General features: G+C 53.4%; 1 protein-coding gene across 4 annotated transcripts in view; it reads right to left on the minus strand.

Moving 5' to 3' along the window:
* The window catches only part of MSI1 (musashi RNA binding protein 1), a 31,434-nt gene extending 19,162 nt beyond the window's left edge, over window positions 1–12,272 (minus strand). For 3 of the 4 annotated variants that reach the window (XM_054844601.1, XM_054844600.1, XM_054844599.1), the window contains exons 1-6: window positions 12,012–12,215; window positions 11,710–11,750; window positions 11,498–11,579; window positions 11,300–11,384; window positions 6,520–6,561; window positions 4,716–4,808 (exon numbers count right to left, since the gene is read on the minus strand). In XM_054844601.1, the coding sequence (XP_054700576.1) occupies window positions 4,716–4,808; window positions 6,520–6,561; window positions 11,300–11,384; window positions 11,498–11,579; window positions 11,710–11,750; window positions 12,012–12,070 (402 nt within the window). In that variant the 5' untranslated portion in view covers window positions 12,071–12,215. Of the gene's footprint in view, window positions 1–4,715; window positions 4,809–6,519; window positions 6,562–11,299; window positions 11,580–11,709; window positions 11,751–12,011 lie in introns of all 4 variants that reach the window. The other variant, XM_054844598.1, reaches the window with a different exon arrangement.
* Between the last annotated feature and the right edge of the window lie 233 nt (window positions 12,273–12,505).

Consider the following 12,505-nt stretch of genomic DNA (forward strand, 5'->3'; position numbering starts at 1 on the left):
CATGAGTTCAAACACCGGGTCCCCATTTCTTCTGGTATCTCTGCCTTTCTAGTTTCTGAAAGGACCAGCTTCTGATAAACTAAAGACTGGTTGCACCACGTTAGAGCAGAGGTCCACCTTGCCCAACACCCCCCAAGATACCAACCAACAACAGACACCTTTTGAAGAACATAAAGACAAGGCAAGGATATTATGACAGACCCCAGAATACTCCATTATCTTCCAGCCATTTGTGATTCTGGGATTTCCTGAACTCAAAGGAGTGTCTGTGTATTTAAAAGACTTTCCATGAATTTTTCCAATCATTTTGGAGCCCATGCAAATTTTAGCAACAACGTCCTGGGGCAAAGATTTCACAGCTTAGATAAGCTCCATGGCAAAAAGACCTTATTTGTTCTGAGCCTCCTATCTTGCAATTTATTTGACTTTCTCTACCGCAAAACCTCATCAGACCAACCCTTGAAAAAGAAAGACGATCTGAGTATTTTCAGTTATGATTTGAAACAAATAACCTCGCTTACAAGATCAGAGACCCAACGGTCCAAAGAAATTACTCTGATGGACAACCTCTTCTACCCCCAAAAAATAATACAAGATAACATGTTCCCTCCCACAGGTTGAAGTAGAAAAGGAAGAAGTTGGGACTTGAGCCTCTCTGAGGCATCCTCATACGTGTTGAACTAGACAGAGGACTAGCTACGCCTGAGGTGGTAGGTGCAAGATATCTTCCTCCTCTGTTTCACGTTTCAGTGAGGGTAGTAGCCTGAATCAAGAGAGGCTGTTGAAATAATTCCTTGTGCAGTCTAAAGATCTCCAACACCATCCAACTTAAGCCAAGACACTTGGCTACACATACTGTGAATGTAATTCTTTCCAGGACTCCTGTCCTACAGTTGAAGAAATAATCTCCTTTAGAAAGCATGTCCATGGCCTCAGCTTGCATCTCGGAGAGATTCAAGTTTTGGAGCCAGAAGTGTTTCCTAGATATCCCGCTATGTTCAAAGCCCTAGTGGCTGCACCTGACAAACCATAGCCAGCTTGAGAGCACTTCTCAGTCTCTCTCACTGTACTAAAAAAAAAAAACCAAAACCAAAACCCCTTTGTATTTTCTTTCTCAGGAAAACTGCAGCCCATATTTTTCATTCACAGTTTTGGAAGAAGAAAAAAATAAAGTGATCCTTCTTTGAAGCAAAGGAACTCACACTGTATTTGGGATCCTCTTTGAAGCGTCACCTTTTGTGCCTGTTAAAACCAAGTATTTTGATATGAAGAACTGGGGTGCTAGCCTCTCCCTTTCTTCCTTTATCCCTAAGTAATACTCATGGATTTCCTCCTCACACATTTCTATTTTTCTTTTGCCACTTGCATTTTACAAAGCTGAGAGGTTTTGGACACAGCAAGGAAAGAAAACAAACCAAAAATAGGCAAGTAATCAAAAATGCCAAAATGGAAAAATCAGACTTGGGAATTTTGTTTGATGAAATGGGAAACCATTTCATCTCCAGCCCAACCAAACTTCCATTTTTTTCCCTGCTAACGGACACACAAGGTGTGTTGTTTCTGACCCAACATGCACTGACACCAGCTACCCTGGTAGACTTGCGAACTGCAGTTCACAGATTTGGACTAGAGAGAACATTATGATAATCTAATTTGACCTCATCTGTACTGCAGGCCATAGCACTTCCTCTCGTAATTCCTACAGCACGTGCATCCTTTCTGTCTGGACTAAAATGTTTTTTTCCCAAAAGCATCTATCCTAATTTAAAGGCCTTAAGTGGTGGCAAATCTAACACACTCTTCGGCTTGCGGCCTGAGGATTACCTAGAAGATAACCTTCACGCAAGACCCATTCAGCAGTCTGTACTCCCTTGTCCTCATCAGCAAATGATCATCTCTCCCTGAAGCCGAGATCCAACCTGAGCTTGCCACTGGATTCCCAAAGATTGACTAAAAGTCACCCCTGGCAACCTGACACCTTGATCTTGAGGAATCCAGACAGAATGACTTGGACTCTCTGCTCTCTCCTCTCTAGATTCTAAGCGTTCCCCTGCCTCCCCGGACAGGCAGGAGGAAAGAGGAGTGGTTTTTCTCCTGTCAGATCCTAGAAAACTGTGGGCCTGCTCAGAATAAGAGGGAACACAGACAAAGCCATTTCCTCGGAGGGTAAATCCTCCAAGTAAATGCTTTAAAAGGGCATCCTTAACAATTCCTTTCCAGACAGTCCCAATCCAATTCCAGAAGTAGTACTGGCCCAAATTACTTAGAAAAGATTTTTTCAGAGAGGCTTTCCAAGATGAGGATGACACAATTGAAGCTTCACCACCTCTCACTTAAAGATGCCATAAATGGAGCAGATGAAGACCAGAGTCAGGTGCCAAGAGTACCTCTGAAGAAGTCAAGATCCTAGGAGACCTTGGAAAGCCAGGAGACCCCAGAGTATCATAAATGAACACCAAAAGAGCCTGTGTACCAAACTCATGTTCTCCATGAGTCACATCTGAAATTGAAGGCAACAGACTCTTCTAAGCCCTAGAAACTACAGGGCGGCACATTCAGAGCTCAGAACCCCAGAGCTGATGGCCACGGAGGCTTTTCTCCAAAACACACTTTCCCCTGATCCCACACATCAGCCAAATGGAGCTACCGACTGGAGAGAATTTCCCAGGAAACAGTTCTCCTAGCCTTCATGAATTATTTGAGGCTTATCCTATAGGATGGTTACAGGCCAGGAGATATGCTTTATACAAGAGCTCTGAAGAGTCTCTCCTCAGCTGAAATGGCCAGATGAGTCAGAAAACTGCCCCAAAACCAGAGAGTCAATCTGACCAACCCTGACCTCTCCCCACGGAAATTCCCCACAGCCAATAGGCCAGCTGCACTGGCCTCATGCAGATTTTGAGTGCTAGATGTTGTCCAGGATGCTGGTTCTTCGGAAATGAATCGCACTGAGCTATGCAGAACTCTCCCTTCTGCCCAGTCCCAAGAAAACAATCTGACACAACCAGTTCTTGCCAGTCTTCTGACGTCAGGACACCTTTCAGCACGTGACCATTAAACAAGAGGAACACAACAGCATTAACACCCCAAAAGAACTGGAAAGTATTTCTTAAACTAGAGAAACTGTAACTGCTTGTAGACCAAGTGCCACATCACATGCTTCTGCTTCAAATTATCAGAGGTACAGTTAAGGTTAAAAGAGGATTACGCCCAAGACATTTTGTTTTCCTATCACATGCATCCATCAGCTGCACAGAAGCACACACAAATCAAACTAACAACCTTCAGACTACACAAACATACGAACAGCACCACCTTTAGCAGTGACACCTTCAGTGACACCATGTAAAAGCTCTTGGGGACACAATAGTTTGCTTATTTCTCACAGAAAATACAACCACATAGAGATAACGACCTGCAAGCATGGGGATCTGAGCATCTGACTGGTTTTGCTATTGCCACTTTCTTTTTGGACTGAACAGAAATACAGAGGAGTCCCACTTTGCAGTCACGAAAGCATCCCAGCACACGCAGGTTTGACTTCAGGAAGCTGAACAAAGGTACTGAGCAAACACTAGTTCCAAACTTTCTGCCCAAAAGTTCCAATGGTATGGCAAAACTGGTTACAAAACTCCCTTTCCTTTCACCAATTAATGTGCCCTAACGTAACATCACCCTTTTGCAGGATCTTCTTCAGAAGAGGGTATTCCTCCACATCTATGATGCTATCAGCAACATCCTGGCCAGATTACCGCCCAGCAAACTGTGTTCTGTCCCCCCAAGCTGGGCAGGAAGGTCCCAACAGCTACAGAATCCAACACGTCCTGCCCCAAACAGCAAACTCGCACACACCACCACCAACTGACAGTGCCCTGCCCCAGAGGTGACTGCATTCAACATTTGGCTACGGTGATCCCCTTCAGTTCCTAATCCCATTGAAAATCTTGGGATCCTTCAGTCTAATACTACTGAGATTGCTCCAGGGGATGCTCACAACTGCCTGATAGGGGACTGAAGGGCCAAGGCTGAGCTCCCTTCTATCCTCTGATTCGGTCCCGACTCGCAATTTGCACATCTGGCTTTCACAGACCACGGCACAAGTGACTTCAACCCACAGAAGCCCACCCTCCCCTAAGCCACCAGCTGGCACAGAAGAGCCAGACCAACACGAGGGACAGCCATAGTGCCAAATTTTTTTCAAATATCAAAAAACCAACATCACCACTTGCCCAAGACTCAGCAGAAGCAGTTTCAGGACCAAAAGGCTTATTTTAATAAAGGATTACCAAAATATCAATCACAAGGCTTAGAGTTAGAGACAGGCCAAAATCACAGGTCTGACACCGCAGCCGCACTGTTAGGAGTGTCTACAAGCCTTCCTCCAGCATTTAAACAAACTGCAAATCTGCAGGACCAAAATGCCATGAGAAGCCTTTGGATAGGGAAAAAATGGAAACCCATTTCCCTTAGCCCAGGTCCTACTGACCCCAGGAACAAGCACAAACTCTTTGTTTCAAATCAACACAGGGCAGGAGTCACTGGCTGTAGCCTCTACAAAGACATTACAGCCATCCAACATCTGTAACTGACCTTCAGTCTTCTTAACCCCATGCAGAAGACTCACAGACTCCTAATCACACCTCCGCAGAAGTTCAGAAAACTCCTTTTTGCCCCAGAAGCAACAGCTTTGATCCAACACCACTCAAGAGACTTACCTTCCCAAACTGCTCGAAATATTGTTTCACATCCTCCACAGTAGTGTTCACGGACAGACCACCCACAAATATCTTCTTCGTTCGGGTCACCATCTGGAAAAGGGAAGGACAGGAATTCACCGAATAAACCCAGAGTGAGCGGAGAATGAGACAAACGACCACTAACTCCCCTCTGGCGCCTGCCCCTTTGCTGCAGCCGAGCTCCCACCTTCTCAAGGCCCCCTGGCCAAACACGGCCAGCAGGTCTGTCCCACACCAGACCCCAAAGCATGCTCTCACCCTTGCACCGTCCCATCATGCTTGCCAGCGCCCAATCTCATCATCAGACAGCACGCTACCAGCCTCTCCCTTCGCTAACCTGCTGTTACTCTCTTGGCACCTTCACACCACCCCGAAGGCACGGGGCACCACCGTCGCCTCCCCAGCCCTCCAGCTCTTCCCGCAGCCCTGCCACTCTGCACAGCCAGCCTCCTCCAGAGATGCCTGCTCTGCTTCCCAGAGCGGAAAGACAGGCAGGAGGCCTGCCAGCGCAGGTAGGCTCCCCAGGCTTCGCCCTCCTAGCTTGCAAATCACGCAGCATCCAGTCTTGCATGGAGTAAGCCTCATTTCACACCCATTCCCCTGTCACCAAAATGGAACCCAGTCAACTCCCAGTTTGCAAGAAGGCAAAGAGAAGATCCCTCTGCCACTTGTCACTCATGCAACTGGGACAAGGAGGAAAACTAACTACCCTGAGAGGGGCCATTGCTGCCAGACTGAGGCACACCGACATCCTTTGAACTGGCTCTCCAGCTGCATCCTCCCCTTAGCTGCTTGGCTACACCCCTGCTCTCAGAGGAACACATGGTCCTAATTACCCCAAAGAGCATAGGGCTAATCCGCAGCAATTCCCTGGCTTGGAGAGCAGCCCGTTCTAACACTAAAGCACCTTCTGTCACCAAACTGCTTAATGGAATTAACCCAATTCCTACCATGTGCTTCCTGGCTCCAGTTACTCAGGATACCTGCTCACCAATTGTTCTCAGTGCCTGATCCCCCTTATTTCCCTCCCGGCACCAGTCTCCTCTTCCCTCTTTGCTTCTTGACGCTGCTTCTCCCCAGCTCTTTCTCCCATGACAGCACTTGGAATAGAGACTCTGAACTTTAAAACTCCCATCCAACAGCAAAGTTAGAGGGAGATTCAAAGTCTAAAGGCAGCCTCCAGCCTGCTGCTGGCTCCTCAGTTAAAAGTTTCTAGCTGCACACCTGGAAAAAGTTCCTGTGCATTTTGATGCCAGAGCCTCTTGTAGATAAGGTGCAACACCAAACTCCTTCTGCTTTTTCTGGTGCTGAAGCACAAAAGGACATTTCACAAAATTAAATCCTTCTCCCCCTCCCTGCCATACACCTATTCATACACACAACGCTCTTTCCACCTGTATCACATTGCAGCATGGAGCTGTATCTCCTAAGGCCTGAAACTTCCAGGCACTGGCTGCAACCTCGAAAGGACTAAGTTCACCCTGGGCAGCATTTATTTCAGCAGCTCTAACTAGTGCATCCTAAAGTGCAACCAAGGGCCCTCCTGGTTCCTCCAGCACCACGCAAACCCCCAGCGCTGCACTGCAAGTCCAAGAGGAGCGTTCCACAGCACAGCACGTCATACTGGTGGTGCAGCACAGCAGCTCCCACTCCAGGTGAGTCTCGAGCAAACCCCAGAGAGCGACTCTGCTGTGTGCACCAGCAACCTTGCATGGAGGGACAAGATTCACCACCATGAACTTCATCACCCTTTGGAGCGGCAAGGGCTGCCCGCAGTACTTACCTTGGGCTGTGCTCGGCGGGGGAACGCTACCTTCGGGTCAATCTGAAAGAGATGTGGGGAAGAACAGGTGAACATGCTTTTGCTGCCTATTTACAGACACAGGGTTTCCTCCATGCGCATGGCTGTCTCTGCCCACGTGGCACCTTGCTAAAATCCCAAAGAATCTACCTGAGGTGCATAAAACGAAGCTGGCTGCAGACATCTTTCCCTCTTGGTAAGGTGTAATCCAGGGAGACTACAAGTCCCAGCATGCAGTGGTCCGTCTCCGGCTGAGCGCTGGCCAGACGCACCCGAGAGCCCATCACATGCTGGGATTAACGGGCTGAGCTGCACCCTCCCACTCAGCCTGCCCCTGGGTGCCCTGCATCGCCGGCCTCATATTAAAAGTGCTTTCTTTTGCCTTTTTGCTCTCCCCCTCCACTCTACCTACAAATACAGAGCTCACCTGGGTAGTAACAGGACAGAAAAGAGGCAGTGCACAAAAAGCCAAACATTTCATCCCACAAAACACAGGGTGAGAAAATAAAAGAGCAGACAGGATAGCACAAATTAAACCGAGGAGTCCAAAGCCCCGTAGGCTGCAGAGGCTGTGGCTGCAGGGCAGCATGCTGCCCCTCTCCCCAGGCTGCGCCGCACACAATGACGCGATGCCTCCCCTCTGCAGGCTGAGCCCTCCATTGTGCCTGTTCAGCTTCTCCATAAACCTGCCGCCGGCCGGAGCTGCCGTCCCCGCGCCGCCATCCAGGTGCCGTGCGTTCTGCTGGGCTCAGCACGGATGAGCGCGTGCCTGCATTGGCCTCACACCACCACAAAAGCCGGGACAACACTAATGCAGCTGCAAGCCAAACACCCACGAAGCCTCCTCTCCTCCTCAGCCACCACCTCTTTCTTTATAGCCTATTTTTACAGCAACTCCTGTAAAGTTACATCATATCAGGGATGATCCAGACCTACAAATCAGCTTACAAAGACCTGTGGTAAAGGCAGGTCTGGCTCATCCCTGCACTTGGACATGCTGCGGCTGGAAGGGCGGCCTGGAGCATCGTCCCATCAGCCCTGCAGCTCAAACAGCCCAAAAGGAAGCTGTGTTTCTCCAGCTCCTCTCACTGCTTTGTTCAGCTTTCCAGCCTGGCCACCCTCCCGTCCCACGTCCTTTCACTTGTCACACAGCCCCGGAGCTCGGCCTCCCCGTGCCCTTCCACCAGCTTCTCTCCCTGCCTTCCCCACCTCCATCCTGACTCACAGCCTACAACATAAATAAACTCAGCACGTAAGTAAACAGAGGCAAAAGTGAAGAGCACAAATAAACTCAAAAATAAACCTCCCTCCCCAAGCTCCAAGCACTGGCAGATTAGCATACCCTCCGGTGCCTCCCTGGGGCATCCAAACCGACCCGACCCTCCCCACGCACACACACAGACACCCCCCCACCGCTTCCTGGCTAGTGCAGACACCCACAGCGAATTCTGAGGACAGGGGACGGCAGGAGACCAGGAGGTTGATGGCAGATAATAAGCAAAAACAATAATCTACTGTCTTTTACTTCTCAGCCAGTGTCATTCAGCTCCTGCCAAGAAGATGCTTTCATACTCAGCAATGCTAAGCTCAGCCTCATTTTCTCATTACCCTGAGTGTGATCAACTGGGCAGAGATAACGCGTCCTCCTGGCTGGAGGGAGCAGGCAGTCATTTCACAAATTCTTCTGCACAACCAGCTATTGTTGCAGGTAGAGGGAGGCCAGGGCAACCGACTGCAGGGGCAGCCCTGGGAACACGCGAAGGGGAGCGAGTTCAGTGCCGGACTCAAGTTACTCAAACTGGACTGCTCCTCGGTGGCTGGAGTCTTTCTAATTAAAGCAAAAGCGCTGGTACCTTATTCCCTCATTTCTGGTGTTAAAACAAATAGCCCTGGAGGAGTTGTGTTTCAGTGTCACCCGCTGACGTAATAGATCCTTTTTACAAACCTAGATAGAAATCTGCTAAGAGTAAGAGCATTCAGCACTGCTCAGATTGTATCCAAAAAAACAAAACCCCGAGATCAGGCTGCGGTGAGTGGAAGTCACTTGAGTGCAAACTGCTTCCACTTCACATCCCAAGGCTTTGGGGACAAGGAATCCCACTGATGTCGCAGGTCTATCAGTGGGCCGGCCGGGCTCCTCAGTAACGCTCTTCAGGCCACCTATGGCACCATTTAATAGCTGAGATCATGTAACTCCCGCATTAACCTGGCTGGTGTCGGTGCCCCAAAGCAGGGGGAGGGCAGGGAAGGACCCTCAAGACCTCGGGACTGGGTTTGTTCGCTCATCGCACCTCCGCGGCTACCTTTGCTCCGTTAGTCAGCGCTGCCTGAGAGCCGTAGATCGCTCCCTCCGCCACAAAAGACAAACCCAGCAAAAACTCCATAACAGCAACAAAGAAACAACAGGGCGACCCGGCACCGCCAAGCCCGCTCTTCAAGGCAGTGACCAGCCACAGCTTTACAAAGTCACACAAATCTTTTACCTTGAGACTGCAAAGCCAATTCTCATATCAAGCATTTCCATAAATAACCCCATAGGCTGCCGCTATCTAGCTTACAAACAAAGAAGAGTCTGAAAAGCACAAGGTTTCCCCAGAGAATCGGGCCAACGGCCCTTGTTAGGGTAGGAAGAATCGGAAAACAATGAAGCAACAAGTTGGGCAGACACTGTCTATCAAGTGCTGCCTGCCAGGAGACACCAAGCTTGGAGAGGCGGCTGTCCTTTCAGGACACCGGGCCTTTTCCTGCAAAGTTTCGTAAAACCCTAAATTAGGATTCAGATGAGTTTGTGTCATTTAACCCATGACTCACAGCAGAGCCTTTCAGCTCAGCAGGGAAAAGCCATACAGAGGCTCCATGCGGTACCACAAGACCAACCTCTCACCTGGCAACTACCAGGCAAAACACCCCAAAACATCTGACCCAGCTGAAAACCACACTCAATTAAAAAATAAACGGGAAGAGAGGAGAGGATCAAAGTTCCAAACAAAGGAAGGGTCCTGGCAAAACTACCCCCATTCTCTCTGCCGTGCCGGCAGGGCGAGCAGAGCAGATGCAGCCGGGAATTTCAATGGCTGGCCGGTCCCCACGCGCCCTGTGCCACGAGGCCCTTCTGTTCTCCTGCAGCGCCTGCCTGCTCCTGCCCTGCCCGTCCCTCCCTGCCCTCGTGGGCCGCACGGTGGGCTGCAGAATGGCTTCGCACAGGCAGCAGCAGCAGTTTGGGGAGAAGAATGGAGATCACGGGTTTCAGCTCGCTCTTAGCCCCAAAACGCTTTCAGAATTACTGCTACAACAGACATCCATCACTTGCCTTTCCAAGAGGGGGCTATGCCAGCCCGCAGGCTCATGACGGGACTAGCTGAGCAGACACCGTGTTTACACAGGCTAGTAAAAAAAAAAAAAAGAGGGAGAAAAAAAAAAAAAAAAAGGAGAGAGAAAGCCCTGGGCCCTCCTCAAAAGACTTTACCGAAACCCTCCCCCAGAGCAAAACTCACTTTACATCACTCCTGAAAAGAAGAGAGCTGGGAGTCCTGTGGACCCAGCCTTGGCCAGGAAGGCTGGGGTAGGTTTAACCGGGAGCTCCCATAAGGAGGAAGGACCTGTGCACATCAAAGGGAGCGATCCAGGCAGTTAAACAGGAACAGACATAAATCTCGCTGCAACTCACGCTGTAAACCCTAAGAAAGAGGGTCTCGCTCTCCCGCCCTCTCCCTTCTGCCAAGATAAAGGCTAGAACGCCTGAGCCACGCGCTGGAAGAAATAAAGTTGCGCGTTTGGACTCCTCGGCAGCCCGTGCCCAGAGCCAGAACATCTCCCCTCACAGTGCCACCCCCTCGCAGCCCCCGCTGCTCCCCCATCCCTACCCTCACCTTCACCCTGGGGCAGCAATTCGGAAAAGGAATTCAGGGGAAGGCAAGTCGCTAAAACTAAAGGGAAGGGACCTCCCACTCAGACACCTCACCCCCACCCCCCGAAACAGCCTGCACATCTCCTGAGCGCCACAGATTTGCAAGGCAGGACTGGGCACGATACGACACCAACCCAGGGAGCCACCGAACTCTTTCTGCTGGCCCAGCCGGGGCTCCTACTCAGCCCCAGCTTGCAGAGCGAGGGCCAGAGCCGCGGTCGCTCTGAGAGGCCGGTGGTGGCCCACATGGGCGGGCGCTGGCCACGCTCGGAGACAATAAAGTCTTGAACCTCCATGACCGTTACAAAAACTTCGCCCAGGGAAACCACGGGAGAGTCTCTGGGGCGCGCAGCACGAAGGCTCTCTGCCGAGGGGAGGGCGCAGGCCACCGTGGCCAGGGGAAGCAGGGCCTGGGCGCTGGGGAACGGCACCCCTGGGGAGGGAGCGGTACTCAGCAACACACAGAGAGAAGGGGCGGCTCCCCTCTCCCCAAACACAGCCGCATCCGTTTCCCTGTGTGAATCCTTGCCCCAAACGCGCTCAGGTGTCCCGGCTCCGAGAGGGCCACGGTCACTCCTCACAGGGGCCTTACGACCGATGGGTGGGAGGAGAACCATCACCAGGATCTGCAAACCCACACCAGGACATCGGCCCCGGGTCGACAGCGAGCCCAGTGCTCAGGCGGCAGCTAGGCTACCCGCTGGTGAGCGGGACAGAGAAGGGGCCGATCGATCCCTATCAGGAATCGATAGTTTACAACCTCTAACTGGAAATCAAACACCGCAATCGACGGCTGCTCCAAGCACAGCCGCTCCGCCGGCAAATGCACCCCTGAGATGAGAGAAGTCATCTCACCGTCTTGGAGTCCAGTTCATGTCTGGATTGGGCCAGGACCTTGTCGACGCCAGCCTGGTCCATGAACGTGACGAACCCGAAGCCCCTGAGCCCCGCAGCCCGGGCAGGAGAGGGGATGCGGAGAGAAGAGAGAAAGTTGGTTAAAGTGGCGGCCGGGCCGCGGCGGGGGCGAAGGGAGGCGCGGGCCCGGCCTCTCACCTGGATCTCTTTGTCAGCGGGTCCCGCATCACCAGGCACTCCTTCACCTCGCCGAACTGGCTGAAGTACTCCCGCAAGCCCTCTGCAAGCACAGCGCCCACCGTGGGTGTCCCTGCCCGGCCCGGCCCCGCCGCCCCCGCCGGGCTCGGCCCCGGCCCCGGCCCCGCCACCCCCGGCCCCGGCGGCAGGTGCGGGGCCGCCGCGGCGCTCACCTTGCGTGGTCTGCCAGCTCAGTCCCCCGATGAACATTTTGCTGGGGGAGGAAGGAGAGACCCGTGAGCGGGGCCGCGCCGGGGGGGCCGCGGCGCCCCGCGGGGGTGGTGGCGGCGGCGGCGGCGGGGCCGGGCGGGGAGGGGAGGGCGCGGATCGGCCATGTTGGCAGCGGCACCGCCGCCGCCGCGCCTGCCCGGGCCGGGCGGCCGGGGCCGGGGGGGAGGGGGCGGCCGGGGCCGGGACCCGGGGAGGGGGGTGGGAGGGAGGGGGGGCCGGCCGGCGGCGGCCGCTTCAGCGGTACCAGGGGTCGTGCGGGGAGTCCGGGGAGGCGAGGCCGGGCTGGCTGCCGTCTGTCTCCATTCGGACCTCTTCTCCCTGCGAGGAGCGGCGCCGCACTCCCGGGGCAGATGAGCGCTGGAAAAGGGGCCGGACGGACAGGCCATGCTGCCCCCTCCCCCGACCCCTCTCCGCCGGGCGGGGAGGGAGCGAGGGAGGAGGGCCCGGCGGGCACAACCTGCCCGGCTCCTCCCACCCCCGCCGGCCCGCCGGCCGCCCTGCGCATAAAACCCGCCGGCGGCGCCGGGGCCGAGCGCCGGGAGCCGCGCCCGCACCGCGCTGGGGGAGCGCGTCCGGCCGCGGCTGGAGCAGCCCGGGAGCCCGCAGCCGCTTTGTCCCCGGCCGCGCCGCCCGCACCTGCCCCGGGGCGGCGGACAAAGGGCGGCGGGCTCAGCCCCGCCGCGGCGAGCCCGAGCGCACCGGGTCAGGCCTGGCTCCGTCGCGGCGGACCCCGGAGAC

Source organism: Grus americana, chromosome 16 (genome assembly GCF_028858705.1).
Source record: "Grus americana isolate bGruAme1 chromosome 16, bGruAme1.mat, whole genome shotgun sequence".
In the NCBI taxonomy this organism is placed as follows: Eukaryota; Metazoa; Chordata; class Aves; order Gruiformes; family Gruidae; genus Grus; species Grus americana.